Below are 24,321 nucleotides of genomic sequence, written 5' to 3'. Positions count from 1 at the left end.
GCAGCAAGAAGAACAAGCCATCTTTCTATTGGAGGATTTCATTTGAGTACTTGATTTTGTGTGATGATAGAAAAATTCCAAGGAATGAGAATGCAGAGATATATCTTCTTTGAAGCTTCCCACTTTCTCAGTTCATGACCAATACATTTTTTCAAAACTTGTCTACATATACCTGCAGTGTGTAAATATATTTGTGCAAATGTATTCTTTATACACATGTGTCCATTATATATGTGTATATAATACAGACACATTTTTAATGGAATCAGACTACACACATTCCTTTAAAGTCCAGCCTTTGTTTCTTTAGAGACATACTGCAGGTATTTTATGTGTCACTTATTGAACATAGCTTATATTAATGAGGAATGCATTTGTTTCCAAGCTTTTACATTATAAACAGGACATAGCTTTGCATTAGAATCTGAAGTCACACACAAAGAAGAAAAATTTTATTGAGACGGCTTCATATTATGAATCACAAGCACTAGATAAATGCTGCAATGGGTAGTGATTCTTTATAAACCCTTGGGACGCTAATTCCAATGGGCATTATATATGCTTTTCCATTAGCTCAGAATATTTCACATTTCCATTTATGTCTTTCTTTGAAGTAGTTTAAAGTTAAAAATTGCTATCCTTATTTAACATCCAAACTTCCTTGCTGGAGCATGAGAATATGTACAAAGGAAAGAAAACCCATCATTGATCCTAAACAACCTATGTAGTTGAAATCTCCTGTGCTCTTTCCATGGACCAGAACTTTCCCCTAGGTTCTTTATGTGTAAGAATGCCTGTGGATTCTTCCATGCAGACTTCTTATTGGTGCCTCTTTCCCTTTAATTCTAGTGCTCTTTACTATCTTCACCCAATACTTACTTTATGTTTGGCTGAAAATACCTAGTCTAGCTTTGACATTAATAACCTATCTATTCTAAAACACCTTAACAATTAAGCCAAACATTCCCTGAGAGCTTACCTGGGTATCTCAGTTCTTCTCTATGTTGCAAACTTGAATAATCACAGACACTAGAATCTACCTTTTAGGAATCCTCAAAGACAACTCATACTTCAAGTAACACACACCACAAATGAAGTATTCTAATCTTTAATGCATAAAACAGTACTGAGAAATAGCTTTGCTTCAGGGCACCATCAATATTTTTATTGTATTGTGTAGAACTCTGTTGTATTAATTAGAGAGAAGAAGTATGTCAGGCTTTTGCCAGTTCTATTACCACTGTATATGTTTTGGAGAAAAGACCTGAAAAACAAAATAAATGATGTTTGAGTGTTGAAGATTCATTAGACAAGAACAAAGCATGATGTCATTGTGTATAAATATTACTGTAGCTTGGTTCTAAAAGGGTAGCTTGGTTCTAGTTAAGCAAATAATTTGCAGTTTTATTTTTTTTGATGTAATTTTAACCTATGCTTAGCAAAGATCCATACCTTTATATAATTGATCCAGCCCTTGAATATAATTTTCCAAAGTTGGAGAAGAGCTCAAAAGATTGTAGCACAGTTTGGAAATCCTAGGAGGAGAAAGATCAGATGACCATGAGTTCTTACTGATTTTACATTTTGGATATTATAACTTGTACTTTGCCAAACTGCTAGACAGGTAGCATTTACCCACACTAAACTTTCTCATAATTCCCTCCAAACAAACCAAAGGTCATAGACAAGCTTTGTCAGCTGGAGATAAGACACACAGAGGCCTTCTGAAATGCAGAGTTGGAGCATCTGAGGATGTCACAGGTCCACGCAAAGCACAGGTCACACGTGGGCACTTGTCCACAGTGAGATCACAGTCTCATTTCTCACCTTTGATTTCAAAGACAGACCCCAAATGGAACCAAACAATCATGCTTCTGGCATTTATCCTGAAAACAGGATTTATTTTAGCTGATAGTTCCTCTCATTTCTAGCAACACTTTACTGAGCACATGGCCTCTTGGCAGGCCCATTTTGCAAAAGGTCTCTATCAGACAGTTTTGTCTCAGTTCATGCAGCTGGTACTACGCTCTTCCACGTGCCCCTCACCCCCATCTGATCCCTGTCTATAAAGTCGTATCCTGTGGCGGGGCAGGGTGATCAAGTACCTCTAGACAGGTGGAAGTCTGTGTATGTAAAAGATATGTAATGTTTATACAAAAAATTAGCACCCTGAAACGTTCTATCATTTTAATCAGCTTTTATTCATAGCAATGAAAAATCTGACACTGTATGTCTGTGTTACATGAGAACTGAATTTGAACTGCAGTTCGGAGGTTTATTTTATAGTACATATCTATTAGAGATTATAAGCTTCATGGGGCGGGGGACTCTGTTCTATGCATAATTGTATTTGTCAATTGAATGAATAAAAATAAAGGCAATCTATTTAAAAAAACCCCTCATAATTGATGGTGGAAGAGATGGTAAGCAGCAGGGATCTGAGTCACACCCACACTGACTTCAGAATTTGGAATTCAGAAGGAAGACGTATTCTGAACGTGTGTGTGTGTGTGTGTGGGGGGGTGTATCTGGGAAGTGTTTACTTAAAGGAGGACAGGAGTCAATGTTCTCATGTGTTCAAAACAGGTCAAGTCCTCGGAGAGGCAAAGAACTAAATCAGCACTGAGCAAAAAATGAATGAATGTGCAGGTTGTATATAAAGGTCTTGGATTTCATCTTTAAGGGAGATGAACCCTTAATGCAGATTGTTTGGGATGCAGGTTACTCTGTACTGCAGGGCCTCAGACACAGGGACAGTTAGATGTTAATGGACACTGAGTTTGGGTGGGATGAGAATGGGAGCTATAAGGGGCTTAGATAATAAAGATCTAAAGAGGCTTAGATATAAGGGCTCTTCATTATCATCAGGGAAACACAAAATGATAATGAGATATTACCTCACACAGAGAAACCAGTGCCTGCGGTGTGTGTGTGTGTGTGTGTGTGTGTGTGTGTGTGTGTGTGTGTACGTGTTTGTAGGGGAGAGGGGTAAGGAATCTGCATCCAGTGTTGGTGGAAATGTCATCTGCTCCAACATCTCTGGGAAACAGTACGGAAATATCCTTCCAAATTAAGAACTGAATTTCCATATGATCCAGTGATTCCACTTCTTGGCATATATCCCAAGATGCCAAGATTGTTGATTTGAGAAGATATTTACAGCCCTATGTTCACCGTGGTCCTACTTAAAATAGCCATGATCTGGAAATAGTGCCTTTGCCCAGAACAGAGGAGTAACTGGTAAAAGTGGTCTATGTACACAAAATGAAATGCTACCCAGTAGTGGTCAGGGAGCCTGGAGGCCACTCCTGGCGATACTCAGCCTGAGTTCAAAGGTTGACTCAGTGGTATGGTGTGTGTGTGTGTTGGGGGGGGTGTCACCAGGGCAACAACCAGAAGAGCTGAGGGAATAGTGCAAGGGATCAAACCCAGGGCCTCATGTATACCAGACATCTGCTCCAGCCCGTGAGCTATCTCCCTGACCCCAAACCCTCTATTCTTAGTCAATTAGTTCTTGTCATCCAGTAATTGTTACCTCCAGCAAAAGAAATCTCAGTCTCTCCAGACAATTTCTTTTTGGAGAAACACCTGCCACTTGGATCTAGTTTGTTCAAAATTTGCCTCTGACTCCTAAAGATGTACTTGTCATGGAAAGCAACTTTTGAGCTCAAGACAGGTGCTGGTTCTTTGATGAGGGATGGGGGGTTGCTTTTTAGAAAGCCTCATCAAGAGTGATCACTGGGGATGGGACTCAAATGCTGCCATTGCCCTAGCTTGCCAGGGCAGACAGCTTTTGCTATTAGGATGCTCAGCCAAACACAAATACTCCACTGCCAGAACGAGTTCCTTGGGACAGTTTAGGAGACTTTGGAAGGCAACGGCTCTTTGAGCTGGAACGTAGCCCAGGTCCATTTTCAAACTCAAGTCAAAATGACAAAGAGCAAATTTCCTGGGCCACTCACCTCTTCATTGTAAGATTACTTTAGGTTGGCAGCTGTGTTGTTTATCTTGTTATTTACAGGACCAGATACACTGAGTATGCAAACCACCAGCTTCAATATTGCTAACCAACACAGAACCTGACCTCAGGCAGGATAAAAACAAGATGGAAATAACTATCTTTTGTATCTTTCATTCTACTGAAGAATATTTGTTAGAGGCTGGGAACGTGACCTAGAGGCTGAAAGCACCTGCCCAGCCATCAAGAATCCAAGAATTCTAACCCTGGTGAGATACACATGTGCCAAGGAGATACCACTTAGCACTGGAAAGTAAAGAAAAATATCAAATCAAACGTACACTTTTAGTCAGAAAATACTGCAAAACTTTTCTCTTAGCAGAAAAAAAATGTTTAATCAAGACTCTTTATTGAGAGAGTCTGAGTAGTGCTTGAAGTTCTACAATGCTCCAAGGAGAGAGAGCTTCAAGGCAAGTTTAGAGAGTCATTGGCACGTTTCTTGCATGGCCAGACTTACTCTCATCATACAGAGAAAATTCTGTGAAGGCATGAACAGGTGTGAGGAAGGAATACATGGATAATGTATCAGATAGGTGAGTTCTTACTCTGTCTTCTTCTCACACTTAGGAAACAATTGGAGTGCATTCTCTAATACCATATTCTTTTAACCCACAGAGGGAGGATTTATCAGGCATTCTTGCAGCTCAACCCTTGGAGCATGCTCCTGGAGAAACACATTTTACCTGGCATTGAACTGAACCCAAGCCAAGTGAGTAGGTTCATGCATTCTATCATGCTGAAAGCCTCAGTTATGATCTTACCAAAAACGTGTTGGGAAACTTTCCGGTGCTTTCCATTCCAAGACAGCTGAAATGCGTTGGGATCAAAGCTCTCTGGGTGTGAAATCACATGCTTTGTGATTTTCGGCAACACATTTCAACTTATGTTACTTGTTCCATTTGAGTTACGGATATGAAAAGGAAGTTCTCACAGGCTTATTACCATGAATGCATCATAAGTTCTTATATATAAACAACTTAAAACAGTCTCAGATTCAAAGCAGTATTCTAGCAGGTAGCAAGTAGAAAAGAAAGCCTGAGCTTAAGAGATAGATGAGAGGTTAAGGCATCTGCCGTGCATACAGCCCATTTCAGATCCATTCCTGGCACCGCATAGAAGTGATCCCTGAGCACTGAGTCAAGGGTGAGCCCTGAGCACTGCAGGGCATGGCTTAAATCCCACCTCCCCCCAAATGTAAGAAAGTCTCAAATAACCTGAACTTTTGGAACTAATGCTAAGTAATGCTAAGTAGGTGAATAATTCAAAAGTCACTATATTTGACTATAGCATACACATGCCTATATTTCAATGTGGTGTAATCTAAATTCTTGTCACATATTTAAATTTCTACTGATTCCTCTTACATCTTGATTTTTTTCATTCATTTAATAGTTATACCTTTCTTTCTCTTATTTAATCCATGCGCCTCCCCATCTTCATTGCCATGTCTAGAAATGTGCAGGATATTCATGGGAAATGATGGCTGAATAATGGGACTTTTACCTGTTTGAGCAAGTTTCTGTATTGCTGCATATTGTGGCGAACGCAAAGTGTGGTCATAATGAAAATGTGACAGAAATTACAAAAGCACCTCTGGATGGTGGACTTGGCTGTGCAATTCCCACAAAGAATATGAACATTGTCTAAATGAAAGTTCCAAAAAGGGAATGTCCACCTGGACATAGAATATAATATTAGTACCGATAGCACTGAAGTTAAAGTTACCCATAACAATGTTTTCATAAACAAAATATATTTTCATATTATCCTCTTTTGGATGGGGGCAAGGCGGGGAATCCCACTTGAAACTTGCAGTGAAGACCAAGCTTAAGCTCTCATGTGATCAGTGAGGTTGCAGGAATGTCCGCAGAAAATATCATTGACTTGTGGAGGGACCAGAGAGATAGTAGGGCAGTGGATAGGTCTTCTGCCTTGCACATAATCAACTTGGATTTGATCCTTGGCATCCCATATGGTCCAAGTCCCACCAGGAATGATCTCTGAGCATTGAGCCAGGGGTAAGCCCTGAGCATTGTTGGGTGTGACCTCCCCCTGCCCCAACGGGACTTGTGGAGGCCCACTCTGAATGAAGCATAACAAGAGAAACTGAAGGTAGCATTCAGAAATACGATGTATTTCTTAGCGCTACTGAGAAGAGACTCCACTGGTTTGGGATTCTGAGGGAAAATTCTGGAGAGGGAAAAACCGCTACAAATGAGAGCTCCGTTATTTCCACAGTTGTCTTCCCAGGGATTAGCACAGCTGCAGGGCTCACAGCAGAACCTCGTCACAGACTGGATAATCCGTCTTGCCCAGAGACCAAGACTACACCTTATTCTCTCATCCCACCCCTCACTCCAGGAACCAGGGACCTCTGGCAGTTGCTGGCCCTGACTCCTTCAGTGAAGACTTGCCCACAGACCACCCCAGACTCCAGAAGCTCTCCTCTTCCAGGGGTTATGTGCATGGCCGGGTCACCCTGAACCTACAGAAGTCTGAACAAAAAGAATCTGGGGTGAGAAATGCATGGGAAGGAGGAGGGAGAAAGAGAGAGAGAGACGGGGCGGGGGGAGGTAGTGGCTGGCAGGAGGGTGATAGTCCAGGCAAGGGGCAAAGGGGGTCCTAGATCTATTGTACTTGAATGAACCCATTCTTGTCTCTTCTAGAATCCTAGTGATGCAGGAACACTCCGTGTTGCCAGCCCCAGCCCCAGGGGTGCAGGTCAGTCCAGTCAGTGGATGGGGCTTCCCCCTGGCACACTGACATCTCTCTGAAGCAGCTCTGCCCAAGAGAGCCCCTTGGTGCGACCAAGAGGCCGAGGAATGATGGTGCCCCTTTTCGTTCATAGGCACCAAGAATGGCATCTCATGTCAGAAAGCAACAGACCGGAAAGGAATTCACATGAAAATAGGGCTTGGCGATTGGCCCGGGCTACTGGCAGCTGCAACATCGGGGATTTCCATGAGCTCTCTGACTTTTGTTGATGGGAGGAAAAGGGATTTCTCCCTCTCTGCCCCCACCTAGCCTCCCCCCACACCCCCTTACCCCCTCTCCCCCAAAATGAAAGAGCGCAGACAGAAGACATCTCCATGCTGGGAGATTTATGGTGATGGTGGTGGTTTGGGTTAGCTGGAGGGGAAACCTCTGTATCAGAGACAGGGCACATTCCTTTTCTAATTAACTCCTGAAAAATCAAAGACCCCTGAAACAATAAACAAGGCAATTTAAAAAGGCACAGTCAGGGAAGAATAAAGGTAAATTTCTACTTATTTTAATGGCTCTAAGAGTTCGAATGTTACGCATGAAATCAACTAGATATCAAATCTTAAGATAAAACTACTACTGCCTTGCTTTCACAAAAGTCTGTTTATCTCCTTCTGGATACCATTTCACCAAATGATGTTTTCAACTTGTTGGTTTCCTCTTTGGCTGTAAGAATGTCTATAATAATGTGTGGTATGAAAATCGAGAAATCAGTCTCCCAGCAGGGAGCCAGTTAACAACACCATTTTAATCTTATCCTTCAAGCAGCGGCAGAAAACACATTAATTGCAGTTTAATTTATGCAACAAATATTTCATTTTAATTACACCCAATTTTTGTCAAGCTCTAAAAATGTCAGTAGTTCTGACATGGTTTTTTTTCCTTACAAGTTTTTTTTCCCCTATATGAAAGAATTAAAATCAAGTGTTGTTTCTGAAAGAAATTATGAAAGATTTCTAATTACTGCTTATGTCTTTGAAAATTGCTAATCTAGGAGCCCCCAAATAACAGCTGGGAACATATGAACTCGAAGCTTTATTACTCAATCTTTGTAATTCTTAATAATATACATGAATCATTAATAGAATGGGATTCTCAGCAGAAGGGGTTTTTTTTGGTAATTATAAGATATATCAATAACTGTCATTGGTGAATTTCCTCTCAAGAAATGTTTTCGTTAGCTTCTCTCAGGAAAAATCAGACAAGCATAAGAGAAGCTGATTGCAGCTCATACACGGCACTGTGCAGAATATTTACCATTAACAGACGTGGAAAGGAAAATGCCAGCTCACCAAAGCTGAACAGGATTAATTCAATTTGGCAAACATTTATTAACTTCTAAGTGCAAATCCTACCCAAATACAAGTCTCCTCTATGAATTTGCCTTCTTTCTAGAAACCTTCTTTATTCTGCTATAAAAACTGTCTCCCAGCACCAGAAGTACTTGGTACAGAACTAATCTTTCTCACTATTTCCTCTTTGGTACCCTCTATGGTTTTATTTCTCCTTACTGGAATGAATACCAGTCTTGGGCATAAGGATCAATACAGAGCCTCTATATTTATATTCCCCATTGATCCTACTCCAATATACTTGAAAACAAGAAGTTATTGTACAGTGTTCTGGGTGCTTTTGCAGGGGGCGGGGGCGTGAAACTCTTTTCTAGAAGTTTCTTCATAAAAATTGCTGAACCTTGTCTTTCAAAATGACACATTAATCTGACTTCTAATTTTCAGCTAGGCAGAGCAATAAACCTATTTTCTTTTAAGTCTCCAAGATGGGTCCCCCAAAGCATCCTGAAACCCCATCATCAATGAAACCAAGTGACAGCAGTGATACCTGATTTTAATTTATGTTGAGAGACAGGAGAGAGCTAGCAAACCTACAAGAAAATTAGAAGATTGACATCTTTGTGTTGGGAGTGGTGTGGTGTCAGTGAAATCTCAACCTCTTCTTCCTCCCTAAAGCCAGAACACACAGGTCCTGGAATACCTCTGGATCTCAGAGGTAAAGTGAGGTGCAGGGCTTGGCTGCAAATTCTTAGAGGGATCATGTCTAAACTCCCTCTCCACATCCTGCCCAAGGCACCTCCCCTCCTTCCTCTTCCACCCCAGGCTCAGGTGTTTGCTCTCTGGGGGGAGAAAAGCAAACGCACAAAGATCAAAGGGCAATAAAGAAAAGTGAAGACACTCAGCAGAGCAGAAGACAAAGTGAGTTCCAAGCTGAGCTCTAAGTGAGTCTTCACCCCAGAGAGGGAGGGCACATGACTGCTCACTGCGCGCTACACTCCCAGCTCCCAGGCACCAGTGCACCGGGAAGCTTGGAGAAGGCATTGCTGGAAAATGGAATGGCCCGTAGGAGTAGCACCTCACGTTTAATCTCGAGGTCAGTGCATCCTGTACCCACACAGATCTCAGTCAGCATTTTGGTGCCTTGCTCTGAAATTGTCCGTGTGAACAGACCAACACAAACCAATGTCTAGACTAAAAGGACAAAGAGCTGGAGAGACGCCAATAAAAATAGATTTGTGACAACACAAGAAGCAGAACAACATATTGTTCAATCTAAAGCAAATGTTCTGGGAGATTTAGAAAGGATATTGCATGCTGTAAGCAATTATAGGCAGGTATTTAAAGACAAAAAATATTTCAGAGGTCTGAGAAAACAAGAAGATAATAAAGAATGAATGCAATAAAATGTCCCCCCAAATACAGTGATAACAGTGAGGAGGTCAGTGCATCCTGTACACAGAGAGATCTCAATCAGCATTTTGGTGCCTTGCTCTAAAACTCTATAATCAAATGACAGTGGAGATAACTTTTAATTTAAAGTTCTATATGGACTGAGTATCAATTACATGTGGGATGGGACCCTCAGAAATAAAAATTAGACAGAAATAAAAAAATAGAGAGCTCTGAGGGGGCACAAGGTCACTGTCTACAAGACGCAAAGTATATGAAATGAGTGGGTAAACATTAAACTATTGACTACAAGATATGCATTTAGTATATAAGAAGAAAATAACCTTCTTCACACCCTTCTTGTCTTAGTAGGGAAGAAGGAGGCCTGTTTTCTGTTAAGTGCTTGCTGCATGCAAAAGTTGAGGACCTGCCTATGTAAGGGAGTGAAACCTAAGGGGTGAGATCTTTAGGGGGAAGTATTGCAAGCTGGAACAGATTGTGGGAAGGGGCTGTTAATGAGCTTTTCTGGGGAAAAATAAAACTTAAATTAAGAATTTTCCTTTTTTATTTAGCAATTTAGAATTTAAATTTGTTTTTAGTTTATTATAAATAAGAAATGAAATCTGGGGTGATTCTACAGTGGGTAGGATAGTTGTCTTGTGTATGGTTGACCGAGGTTGGATTCCCAGCACCTCATAAGGTTCCCCAAGCCTATCAGGAGTGAGCTCTGAGCACAGAGCCAGGAGTATCCCTGAGCACAGCTGGATGTACCCCACAAAACAAAACAAAACAAAACAAATTGCTTATTGCTGAAGTGGGCCAAAGGCATAAGAACATGCTTTGAGATACGAATACTGAGCTCTTAGGAGAAGGCAAGACTGTGGCATCAGCCAGATGCAGAAACTGAGGCACCATCCCAGACAAGGATGGAGCCCTTACAATAGGAGACACTGCACAAGAAGTCTATCGAGATAAGAGCAGGAAAGCACCGTGCAGAGTCCTAGGCCTTTTCCCTGTGAAAACACCCAGATTACCCTTCTTGTACTCAGAGAATCCAGGTCTGGAAGTACCTGACTGCAGATCCGACCATCTGGGCTCACTCTCACCCGAAGGAAGGCCACATCTCATGTGAGACGTGTTCTCTCAACCTTTCCCTCGGGAGAAGCCCGTGATTGTCTCCTGGACATGTATCGCTCTCTCTCTTTCTCTCCTCTCACTTTTCTCTAAAAAAGTTTTCTTTAAACAAAACTATTTTATTTCATTAAAGATAAATAATATTAGGAAACAACCATTTTCATTTTCACAGTGTAAAAAAAAGCCTATTTGTCAACCCTAGACTATAAATATGTTTCAAGAAGATACAGAGATTAGAGTACAAAAAGACTAACTTTTCATCTTCTGTGGTTGAAGCTGCCATGGGTGACACTGCAAGCGGACCAATCAGTTTGGTCATGTTCGACTAGATCACAGCTGACAGCGGTGTCTGGGAAGTGGACCAGGAACATAGAGTCAGAAGGAGCAAGTCAGGTCAGGCCTGTCCTACTGAAGGTTAGAAGGCTCCGAGCATACTGACTTTAATCAAGTACATCCTTTATTTTGATATAGACAGTTAGTGCACTAAAATGTTAAATATAATTTAATATAAATCATTCACAGATTTATATTAAATCATAAAATTAATAAACAGAGGAAACTGACATAAAAAACAATCCCATTCACAATTGTACCCCAGAAAATCAAGTATTTCGGAATCAGCTTAACCAAGGAAGTAAAGGATCTCTACAAAGAAAACTACAAAATGCTAATCAATGAAATAAAAGAGGACACGAAGAAATGGAAACATATTCCTTGCTCATGGATGGGAAGAATGAACATTGTCAAAATGGCAATACTCCCCAAAGCACTATACAGATTCAATGCAATCCCTATAAGGATACCCATGAAATTCTTCAAAGAAATTGATCAAACACTCCTGAAATTTGTATGGAACAATAAACGCCCATGAATAGCTAAAGCAATTCTTGGGAAAAAGACGATGGGAGGCATCACCCTCCCCAACTTCAAACTTTACTACAAAGTGGTAACAATTAAAACAGTATGGTACTGGAATAAAGGCAGAGCCGTCGATCAATGGAACAGGGTAGAATATTCCTACATGCAACCCCAAATATATGATCATCTGATCTTTGATAAGGGAGCAAGAAATGTGAAGTGGAGCAAGGAAAGCCTCTTCAACAAATGGTGCTGGCATAACTGGACAACCACATGCAAAAGAATGGGCTTAGACCTCGACCTGACACCATGCACAAAAGTCAGATCAAAATGGATTAAAGACCTCAACATCAGACCACAATCCATAAGGTACATTGAAGACAAGGTCGGAAATACCCTCCATGATATTGAAGCCAAAAGTATCTTCAAAGATGACACAGAACTAAGCAATCAAGTAGAAACAGAAATAAACAAATGGGACTATATTAAACTAAGAAGCTTCTGCACTGCAAAAGATACAGTGACCAAAATACAAAGGCAATCTACAGAATGGGAAAGGATATTCACCCAATACCCATCAGATAAGGGGCTGATATCAAGGATATACAAGGCACTGGTTGGAATCTACAAGAAGAAAACTCCCAACCCCATCAAAAAATGGGGGATGGAAATGAACAGAAACTTTCTCAAGGAAGAAATATGAATGGCAAAAAGGAACATGAAAAAATGCTCTTCATCACTAATCATCAGAGAGATGCAGATCAAAACAACTATGAGATACCACCTCACACCACAGAGAATGGCACACATCCAAAAGAACAAAAGCAACTGCTGTTGGCATGGATGTGGGGAAAAGGGGACCCTCCTACACTGCTGGTAGGAATGCTGACTGGTTCAGCCCTTTTGGAAAACAGTATGGTCACTCCTCAAAAAATTAGAAATTGAGCTCCCATTTGACCCAGCAATACCACTTCTGGGAATATATCCTGGAGAGGCAAAAAAGTATAGTCAAAATGATATCTGCACTCGAATGTTCATTGCAGCACTGTTTACAATAGCCAGAACCTGGAAAAAACCTGAGTGCCCGAAAACAGATGACTGGTTAAAGAAACTTTGGTATATCCATACAATGGAATACTATGCTGCTGTTAGAAAAGATGAAGTCATGAAATTTGCATATAAGTGGATCAACATAGAAAGTATAATGCTAAGTGAAATGAGTCAGAAAGAGAGAGAGAGACGTAGAAAGATTGCACTCATCTGTGGAATATAAAATTAAATAACAGAATAGGAGACTAACACCCAATAATAGTAGAGATAAGTACCAGGAGGTTGGCTCCAAGTCTTGGAAGCTGGCCCCACATGCTGGAGGAAGGGGCAGCTCGCATAGAGAAGGGAACACCAGGTAAAGTGTGGTTTGAGGACCTGCATGGGATGGGAGATGCACTCTGAAAATAGAATATAGACCAAACACAATGGCTATGTAGTGCCTCTGTTGCAAACCACAACACTCAAAAGGAGAGAGATAGAACAAGGGGGAATGCCATGCCACAGAGGTCGGGTGGGGCGGGGTTGGGGGGATGAGGTGGGAGGGTGGGAGGGATACTGGGAACATTGGTGGAGGGGACTGGGCACTGGTGGAAGGATATAAACAAAATGCAAACATGAAAGTTCACAAGTTTGTAACTGTAACTCATGGTGATTCACTAATAAAGAAAGAGATATTAAAAAAACACTTAAAACCTAAAAAAATGATTAATAATATACATTAATTATAAATTTATAAAATTATAGATTAAAGAGTTATATATAACAATTAACATATAATTGTTTATTTATAATTAAAACTATAAATTATAATCTAATAAAAATTTTAAATTTTGTATTAAAATCTATGCCTCTTAGGATTAAGTTTTCTTTCTACTTGGCTAACAACTTGTCAACTGTGTCCTTCTCAGTAATCAATATCTTTTTTATTGATTATAAAAATACTTAATTACATTTATTCTAAATAACTAAATACGCATCTTCCAACTTTAGTTTTGGGCCTCTTTCCCGGAGCTTGTTAGTACATTTGTTTGGGGCCGTCCCTGGTTGTGCTCGGTGCTTGGGGACGTTCCCTGCCGTGCGCAGGGTGTCATGCGGTGCTGGGGATCAAACTGCAAAGCAGGAGATCTCTCAGTCATCTCTCTGGCCCTATTGCTGATTGTTTTTAACTATGCTTCCCATAAGCAATTCTATATTACAAAACATATTAAAATGCAGATAAGATAGCCAATGGAAATTAATGTGCTTTATAATGCCAACTCCCTTTACAAGCTTTGGGAAAATTATATATGCATTAAGTAGCCTATGTTCAATACTTAGTGTCTGTAGTTGAAACAAAATTAGTAAAGACAATGAAGTATTTTCTGAACTACTGTCCTTTTCCCCAACTAAATCACATTAAGAACACAATGTGAATTTCCCCACAAGCTATTTCACACTTGGATGCCCTTGAACTTTACTGAGTTTGAATTAATAAATACATATATATATGTATATATAGGTAAAATACTTTGATATTCAAAATACTAAGGAATGTTTATTTACTGTTAGCATTCAAAGAATAATTTGTTATGGAACATTTAAATATAAATTCTAATTCATTTAAGTTATAAGTCACACTTAATACTACTGAGATAGGATATATAAAATTTAAACTCAATATTGAATACATCATTTTATAAGTTTTGAATACTATGAAATTATGAATAGAACAGAAAGATAGAAAAATGGAACGTTTTAAGTAATCTTGGCCTTTAGAGATTATGTTTGGAGAGTTATATAATATAAAAGCAAAAAAAAATCTCTTGAAGACCCCTTTGGGCACCACTGCGGATCGAGCATGATGGAAGAGCCCAAAAGAGCACCCTTGGACTCCAAGCAGTCCACTGAACTAATTCCGGCACGGGAATGGAGACCCCACGTCGGGCTGCGACAGTGGAAGCCGGGCATTCCCCAATTCTTTTAACCTCTCTCTCTCTCAACCCCTTCCTCCTGAGCACAGCACAGGGTACACGGCTTTCTGAGCGCAAAATGGAGACGCCGAGCCAGCTCTCTCTAGGTTTCTTCATTTTATGAGCACCATAAAAGGGTAAAAGTTTGTAGTGATGTTATTTCTGGTTGTACTTTCCCTGGACTTTATACAGAAACCCAAAACCGCGTGGTCACTGCTGCAGCCACACGACCTAATGTCATCTAAGCATCAGCAATATGCAATGGTTCCTTTTTAACAGGTCGGACTTTTATGGGAGATCCTACCAAGAATAGTAAGTCTTTTGCTGAAATATTGAAGGCAATAAAAGTGGTAGCCATCTCTCTAGACTGAACTAAGCCATATCCCCACGCCGGCTGAGAAGAAATATCCTTCTCTCTCGGGAAGAAACGCGGCGTGGCGTCAACCATAGTATGATGTCCATTAAGCAAACACAGACCTGGTGGCGTGGGAATGGGATATAAGGGGAAAACTTATGTACATGGAACAGCGGGATGTTGGTGGAATCTTGAGCCAGAGCCGATACCAGCGCAATACCTTTGGTTCCAGAAACTGCTTGCAGACACTCTACTAGACTATCAACTAAGCCAGAGCCCCACGCCGGCTGATGACGGGAAATAACCATCTTTTTCGGTTTTTTTCCCTTTGTCAGGCAGCATGGCGATTACTAAACAGGCGTGAACTCGGTGGCGCGGGGCAAGGGGGAAAAAAGAAAAGTTATGTAACAAACAGCGGGACTTAATATCTCTATATTCATAGCAATGGAGAACTATCAAATGCTTCCTTGGCAATAGGACTGTCTTTTTCTCTTTGGGGGAAAACCCCAGCAACAATAGTGAGTTATGTGTTGAAACATGGAATGTAATCAAGATAAAGCGTAAACAAAGTGAAACTTATCACTTACAAGGGCGGGGGCTGGGGAGGTCGGTGGGGGCGGTAGGTAGACTGGGGTGGTTGGTGATGGAATATGGGCACTGGTGAAGGGAAGGGTGTTTGAGTATTGTATAACTGACATAATCCTGAGAACTATGTAACCCTCCACATGGTGATTCAATAAAATTAAAAAAAAATCTCTTGAAGAAAGTTAAATTTAACTGGGTATATACATTGTCTCCATTTATCCCACTTTTGCTCTATAAGAAATAGTATTAGAATCCAAGGAAAACACAAGAATGTTTTACTATGTTTATACACAATGAGTGTAAATTAGTTGATACATCTTTTTCAATAGTACTTAAAAAAATCAACCATTAATATAAGTTCCATTCTTGGTAAATGAATTATAGGATGGTGAGAGAGAGAGGAGGAGAGAGAGGGCACTCAAGAGAGAAAGTGAGCTTCTCCAGAGTAGAGAGGGAGCCCCAAACTCTTAATGTAATTTAATAGATATTGACCTTACAATGTCACATTAAGCTTTATTCAGCCTGGAGGCTCACTAACCAACCTGGGGGAGGAACTTTCTCTTCCAAGAAACCTGTTAGAGCCCTTCGAAAGCTCTTCTCCATCTCAACATTCAATAGCACATAGAAAAGATGGGCAAGGAGGTTGGGCAGAGCGCAACAATGGTGAACTTTTAGGTCTCTATGGGTAGAACTGGAGAACAATCTCCACAAGAAAGTCTCCGTGGAATTCCATCAGACTGACTTACTATCTTCCAGGAGCTTTGTTTTATAGTCTCTGGATCTTGGCTATTGATGAGATTACATGGCGGGGGTGAGGGGGTGGGGGAGGGGGGAAGTTTGTGGATGTGACTGCCAAGCTACTGGAAAACTGTCAAGAGAGCAATGCAGAGTCTTCTGCCTTCACTGGGGCCCCCTTGGAGGGGGGTGGGTTGAGTTTCTCTCCCCACCCCAAGCAGAGCCCCGGCAGCAGTAATCTTCCAAAACCCAGCCACAGTCATGCTCAAGGCCACTCTTCACACACTTGGACGAGCCTAACCCATGAAGGAACCGACAGAGGAACCCAGGTATGCGGGACCTGAGCTGAGATCTCCAAGCCTGCTCAGATTGGGACTGGGCCTCCTCCACCCAGGTCCACAGTTTTCAGTAGCTTGGCAGTCACACCCATAAACCCTCCCACCCCACTCTCCCTCCTCAGTGCCATGTAATCTTATCAATGGCCAAGATCCAGAGACTATAAAACAAAGCTCCTGGAAGAGAGTGACACAATTTTTTGGTCACACGACCTCTTTATTTTTATTTTTATTTTATTTTCCCCCAAAATGGTAGAGCCTGGCAAGCTACCTGTGATATTTGATATGCCAAAGGCAGTAACAACAATGTGTTCTTCATGTTCCTGTAGGGAACAGATTCCACTGGGCTACACTAGCACACGACAGGGACAAATGAAGACATTAGTGGCACCCGCTCAAGCACATCAATGAACAACGGGATGACAGTGATACAGTGATACAGTGAACTTACTAGCTAGTACAAGTCTCTGAGTGAGAGTCCTACCATCAAACTTAATGTAGGCAAGGAAAAGCCTAATAAATAATTTTTGAAAGTTGGACTGAGATTCCCACCTATATTCTATTCTCAGCACTCAGTAGCAGACCATAAGTCTTTTTTACAAGATTCCGTTTTTTAATATCAGAAAAAGTCATTTCAGCTATACCTCTGATACTTTTAAAACATAAAGCAGGAGTGACCAAACTACAGCTAACAGACCTATGTTATCCCACTTAGCTAATTTTTAGTCTTATTGGAACACAGTCCTGTCCGCTGGTCCATGTGTTGCTGCTGTGCTGTGCATTGGTTCCTAGTGGCAGACTTAAGTGGTTCCAGTGCAGACCTTCTAAGTCTGGAGTGTTTACTATCTGAAGCTTCGGGAGTCTGCTGACTCCGGCACAAATGGGAACACATGCTGAGGGACAGTGAACTGTCACCATGACTCACAGTCCCAGACAATATTCTATCTGTGCCTTTAAGTAAAACCTTCAGTAAGCAGCAAAGAAATGACTTATTTTAATATCTTAGGATGAAAAACATTTCAGGAGATTAAAATGACAGGATGTTTTTTGATTATAGAGAAATTAAACTAAAAACATCAACCAAACAAAAACCCTGAAAATATAATTTAAAATCTCCAAATATTAGAAAATTCAATAATAGTCTTTCAAACAAAACAAGAGTCAAAATTTTTTAAGAAATTAAAATAATTATAAGTATGTCACTAGGCCTATGTTTTGAAAGTTATAGATTTCTAAATCTTAGAAATGCAGACTGAAAATGACTTTTCATTGCTTATCTCAAAAAGTATCAGAATAAATATGAAAATTAGTCTCCCAATAGTTGAAGGAAGCAAAAATTTTATGGTTTATTAATGAAAACAATTAGTCGGCTGAGCAGTAGTTAAAGCTAGCTAGATGAACAGACTGAAGGAAAAAAAAATCCCAGGGGCCAAGAGAGTATTTGGTAAGACAGCTGACCCTGGTTTAATCCCTGATACCATGTGTGGTCATAAGCACATTTAGGTGTGGCCCCAAATAAAAACAAAATACAAAACTCCCTAACAAGACTAATTAGAAAACACTTATTAATATCATGAATGGAAAAATGACATAATTACATACATCTCTGGTAATGATCAAGTAAACAAAGGGAGATACTGAACAATCTTTACTAGTAAATTTGAAAAAAATGAAATTCCAATGAAAATCAAGTAGTAATGTATTTAGAAACTTTATACTATACATTATTTTACATTGTTTAGCAGCAGCTAATTTGTGATAAATGTATATAATTCCATTGCTAAAACATAAAAAGAAGTCTGTTTTGTTTGGGGGCACACTAGTGGTGGTGAGGTTTTACTCCTGGAGGATCCTGGGAGACAATCTGTAGTGCCAGGGACGGGGCCAGGGTGGGCAGCACGCAAGGTCTCTTTGAATCTTGGTGGTATCTCTCTAGTCTCTCAACTGTACAAATTCTTTATGATTGTTTGTTTGATGGTGCCAGGGACTGAACCCAGGCCTCTCTCACATATGTGAGGGAAGTATTCTATGAAGGAGTCACATCTCCAACCCTGGTCCCTCCATTGTAAAAGAATTATGAAAACCTGAAGAATTATGTAAAAAAACAACATAAACACATTTCAATATTTTATGAATATAGGTATCCATATTGCAGAGTCTCCTGACCCCACACCTCTTCACCAGGGGCCCTTTGGAGGGGGGCAGGCTGAGTTTCCCTCCCCACCCCAAGCAGAGCCCTGGCAGCTGAAAACCTCTGGAACCCAGCCACAGCCATGGTTAAGGCCCCTTTCCACACGCTCGGATGAGCCTCATGCATGAAGGAACTAGCAGAGGAACTCTGGTGTGCTGGACCCGGGGCTGAGATCGTCAAGGCTGCTCGGATTGGAACTGGGCCTCTTCTACCCAGATCCCTCTTTTTCCAGTAGCTTGGCAGTCATACCCATAAACTGCCCCTGGCACCATGTAGTCCCTTTAATGGCCAAGATCCTGGGACTATAAAACAAAGCTCCTGAAAGTGCGTGGCTGCGACCTCTTATTGTCTAGTTCTCCCTCTCGGAGAACCCGGCAAGCTACCAAGAGTGTATTCAATATGCCAAAACTGTGATGGATCTCATTCCCCTGACCCTGAAAAAGCCTCCAATGCAGCACTGTTGAGAAGGATGAGTAAAGAGAGGCTGCTAAAATCTCAGGGCTAGGTTGGAGACATTACTGGCACCACTCGAGCAAATTGATGAACAATGGGATGACAGTGATACAGTGAGATATCCATGGGTGCTATCTATGTAAAATATAGCTCAAAAACTACACTGTATCACTGTCATTCCATTGTCTGAACTCCATCAAATATGGTGTGGTAACTATGGAAAATGGGTAGGAAGTGTCTTACAATGTGTCGTGCACAAAGTGGCCTGGAGCATGGCGGGGGTTGGGGAGTGGAGGTTGACTGCCGGTGCTGGGTCCCTTGGGGTGGGGAGGGTTTTCACACACCCCTCTCTAGGGCGCCCAGAGTGAAAACAGCCTGGTGCGGAGTCCGAAAAAAAATTATACAATGAATATACTGTCTCAATCAGTATACAAAACAGCTGTATTGTTGTTAGCATGACTCTAGTTCTGACTATATAAAAACATGATTATTGGTTAACTCTTCTTAATATCTTAAAAGAATTGCTGGGGCTGGAGTGATAGTACAGTGAGTAGGGCATTTGCCTTGCATGCGGCCAACCTGGTTAGATCCCTGGCATCCCATATGGTCCCCCAAGCACCGCCTGGAGTAATTCCTGAGTGCCAAGCCAGGAGTAACCCCTGAGTATCGCTGGATGTGACCCAAAAAGAAAAAAAAAAGAATTGCTAAAATCTTTGAAGCTGGGGACTGGAGCAATAATACAGTGGGTAGGCATTTTCTTCGCATGCAGCCAAACTGGGTTCAATCCCCAGCATCTCACATGGTGCCTTATATACCACCAGGAGTAATTTCTGAGTGCAGAGCCAGAAGTAACCTCTGAACATTGCTGGGTGTGACCCAAAATAAAAAATAAAATCTTAGAAGCTGGCAAAAATAGGAAAATACAGGTTTAAAATAGCTAGTTGAAATAGCTTAGTATAATGACAAGTAGTACAAACTTTGGCAATATGTCACTTAAGTTATACTTAACTTTTAATATCAAAAATGACAAGTGAACTATAGTGCCAACCTGCTAGTTTAGGCCTAAGGAATAAAAGTGACAAGTACTCAAAGCTCTAGATAGATGTTGGCTTACTAAGAATGATTTTAGCTCTGAGATAATTCATCAATAAAAAGGAAAGAATTGAGATGGAGAAAAACTTTGGTCGTGTTACAGCCTACCTCTAAAGGAAATAGCAAGAGAGAAATACTCAAGTCTTTTCATGATCATTTTTAAAGGACAGATCCCATGTAACATTTTCTACCTGTTTTATAAATGAGGCAGCTTCTGCAGGGAGCCCACCAGTCGTTGTTGATGAGCTCAGACATTATAAAGGAGATGGAGTTGTTTAGAAATTGGAGTCAGGCTACAAAATGCCTGATGCCCTTTTTAGATAAGATTTAAAAAAATTACAACCCATTAAATAAAGCCTGCTGGGTTGAACATCAGGTTTTTTAGCAGTGCTTTAACTGGAATGTACAGAGCTTTGGCCTTCATGCTTCAAACTGTGTGGCTCAATGCAAAATATACACAGCTTATAAAACAATGTTTATGATAAACGAAAAGCTATGCTTTCCTAAGAATAAACTATCACCTATGCATTCATTTCATAAGGACTTGGTGGAATGTGAGTTTCTGACCACCAACAAAGATTCTTCATATGCTATATATAATATATATGCATATATTTGAAAAATAATGCCCTGCATGCTTTATTGCTTCCTTTTGCAGGATTGAAACAGTACATCAAATTTTATTTTGGTGATCCTTTTATTAGTTCTCTCCCATTTTGATCAGCTGATATCAATAATAATACATTCTTTTTTAAAATATATAAACTAGAGTTGTAAGTCCTGTCCTGAGACTGTAATATTTCAAAAAACAGTCTAAGCTTTAGGGAAAAAACCAATTATAGAAACAGCATTAAAAATGCCAAGCACCGGGCAGAAGCAATTCTGGATCAGTTTAAAAAAGTGATTGATGAAACTCTAATCCAAGCTGAAGGAACAGTTTCCCGACAAGCTGTGACCATCCCACACACTTCATTAGCTGCCATAATTAGCCTGGTGTTTCAATTTGTTAGAACTGGTGGGGACAATTTTCCTTCGAATGCAAACATCAAAAAACAGGGTCCCTCCGACTTCAGAAGAGGTTGATGAGAGGCTTTTCTAGCCTCTGTTAACTAAAAGATTAATTATTGCTGATGGGAGGCTGTGCACCGATTGTCACTCTGTCTATGTGCATTACTCTTGGCATTAGAAGCAAGATATGGTTGACACCGAACTACTCAATCAAGCAGCTTCACAGCAGAGCACAAAGTCGCTTTTAATATTCAGGGGATTTTTGATTGATTTTTCTTCCTGTTTTCTGGGTCCGAGTCTCACACCTATTTACTTAGAATTGTCAAACAGCCTCCAGGAGATGGAGGTTTGGTTAGTGTAAAGTCACAAATGCTTCCTTTCACTGGTATCAGTGAGAACTTGAGTTTGGTTCTCTGACTGCTGAGTGATTGACAGCTTTCAAGAATGTTTATCCAATCTTCCAGGACTACAAATGTTTTCCACAACCTAGAAAGCTACATCAGTTTTACCTATGATATAAATACAGCACTTCTTATGCCTAGATTACGGAAACTATTTTAATGTTTCACAATATAGATTTCTGAAATCTAATTTTAAAAGATGGCAGGAAGGGAACTCCTATTTAGCTTCCTTTAAAAAAGAGGTCTTCCCCCACCCAATATTTTGGTCAAAAGCAAAGCAGAGAGAACAGGGTATCTTGTAAACATTGTCACTCCATTTTCACCTTGTTTTATTAAACTGATTTGCCTGCATTATTTATTTAAATTAAAACTAATAATTTTTAAAAATTTAAAAACTGATAGTTATTTTTTTAAAAACAAAATTCCCACCTTAAGTATTTTTTTAAAGTGTCCTTCGACTAATTTCTTTAGTGAGGGGTATTAGATATCACAAGGCCCAAAGATACATGCTATTCCCAAGTCCACTTTCGAGTGGGAAAGGCTTTAGAAAGCAAAATTGCTACTTTAAAGAAAAATGCTGGTCTGAGTTTCCAGACGAAAATTTTTCTGAGGTTCAATTACATTCAAGTGTTTTGGAATCCAAGCAATTGGACAAATATATCCTTTAAGAGCAGCGTTGTCCAAATAGCAATAGAATGTAGGGCATACATGTCATTTAAATATTTTTAGCAACTCTATCAGAAATAGTAAAATTAAATAAAAATTAATTGTATATTAAAATATTTTAATCCAGTGTGTCCAAAATGGTGTCAGTATGACATGTCACTAATATAAAATAAGTGAATTATTTTTACTCTGACTGAGAACAGGTATGTATTTTGTGATTATAGTATGTCACTTTCCAAGTGCCATGAGTGATACAAAGCTAGAGAATATGGAGCCTTCTTCTTCAGGGGCTAGTTTTCTTTTATTCAGTGAGCAGAGCAATTGTGATGTTCTCTAAAGTTACAGACACAAGCAGAGTCTAAATACACAAATGCAGTGGAGTCCAAATCTTTTGACAGTGGAGAGTAAATGTCCTTCTGCCTTAATAAATGGATGATGATGAAATGCAATTGGAGCTTACAAGTGGATTTTAAGAGTCCCAGTAATCATTGAAGGTAAACCAAGACAAGTCACCAGCTATGCACTCCACCCAGAGCTAGAATGAGGGACAATTCTTCAAGTATGACTGTATGGCTAAAGCCCGGTCCCCATAATAACCAGAACATAAAGCCAACAGTAAGCACAATGTGATAATATTGTTTGCTTGAAGAAGAAAATGTTACCACTGATTTGATATGTCTTGGTAAAAATGCTGTTTTTACCAAAATAATCTAAGAACTACCCCCAACACCCCCACTAGCAGCAGTTTAATTGCTACTATGTAGGAACTCTCAGGATTATTGTCCATTCAGAAAATTTGATACATGCAGTTAGAAAAATAATTTTGATATTATCCATGCCTATGTAATATTTGTCATTTGTAAAAAGAATCACAGTTGAGTACTCATAAATTTATGGCTAATTTTAGCCATGTTGTTTTTTATTTTCTCATCAAATTAATTCCTCTTAAAATCGAAATCTAGTAACTTTAAATATTCATACAAAAGGCATTTGAAAACTAATTTCAATCAAGTCTACCAAGCCATTTGTGTTTAAAAGAGATTACAGAGATTACTTATGCTTGAGTATTTCAGTGTGGGGAAGGTTTACTTTCAGCTCTGATTTTGTCCATGATACAATTTGTAAAAAGAAAGATTCTTGAGATTTAAGTTATAAAGTGGCACAGAAAACAAACTTCTTGAGCAGAAGATTTTACTAATCTTTAAAGCATGAGATAAATATAGCTGGAGCACTTTGTCCTTTGTGGAAAACTTCAAAGAATGTGGCCCTTTGTCACAAAAAAAGTGGCTTGGATGGGCTGGATTGGAAGTCCAGCAGTCTCCTATTTGCCAAGTCCAAAGACTTAGGAGATGCCTGGGGGCATGTCCCAGTTCAAACTGAAGTCACCTATCATCAGGGAAAAATCACGCAGCATGAAGATAGATGTTGAAGCTAATTTGTTACTTAAGAGAACACAAAAGAAGCATTTCATTCTCCTTCAAACAATTGATCTTTTCTTGCATGCCACAGCATAAAGGACAGAGCCAGCACTAAGGTGTAAGTGACAGCAATCAACTAGTAGCCAGTTCAATTCTCTCTGAGTCTGATAGAAAAATACTTATTTTGCCAGTTCTTAAAACTCTGTAGACATTTTTTGTTTTTGAAATGATTCCGTTATTTTGTTGACCATGACCTGAATTAAAAGGGAAACTCTTGAAACTTCATGACTAGCTAAAGTAAGTCCAGTCTTTATGTAAAGACATCTGATTTGGCTGTTTGGAGAAGGAAATTTCCACATACCATCCTGACCAAGTCTTTCTGCATCAGCATAAATTAGTGCCCAACTCTGTGCAAAATGTCCCTCCCTAATCAGCCAGTCTCCACAAAATCTTTTTTTACGAGAAAATGAGAGCAGAACATGAAATGCAAATCTTGAGGATGAGAATTTAAGGAGGAGTTTCAAAATACTGGAGGCAAATGGGAAGCTGTGCTCAGAACAACAGGATAAGGAGTTCACTAGTGGATCAGATTAGATAATTTCATTCTTCTTCTTCAATGCACTATGATC

The 24,321-nt window shown here is 40.0% G+C and overlaps 1 protein-coding gene across 2 annotated transcripts in view; it reads right to left on the bottom strand.

Moving 5' to 3' along the window:
- Window positions 1-430: 430 nt before the first annotated feature.
- Window positions 431-24,321, bottom strand: part of SPATA17 (spermatogenesis associated 17) — a 167,717-nt gene continuing 143,826 nt past the window's right edge. For both annotated transcript variants that reach the window (XM_055144650.1, XM_055144651.1), the window contains 2 exons: window positions 1,453-1,535; window positions 431-1,264 (listed from right to left, as the gene is read on the bottom strand). In XM_055144650.1, the coding sequence (XP_055000625.1) occupies window positions 1,455-1,535 (81 nt within the window). In that variant the 3' untranslated portion in view covers window positions 431-1,264; window positions 1,453-1,454. The remainder of the gene's footprint in view (window positions 1,265-1,452; window positions 1,536-24,321) is intronic.

Source organism: Sorex araneus, chromosome 7 (assembly GCF_027595985.1).
Source record: "Sorex araneus isolate mSorAra2 chromosome 7, mSorAra2.pri, whole genome shotgun sequence".
NCBI lineage: Eukaryota > Metazoa > Chordata > Mammalia > Eulipotyphla > Soricidae > Sorex > Sorex araneus.
Note: the sequence above shows the minus strand (reverse complement) of the source record. Positions and strands in the feature narration are given on the sequence as shown.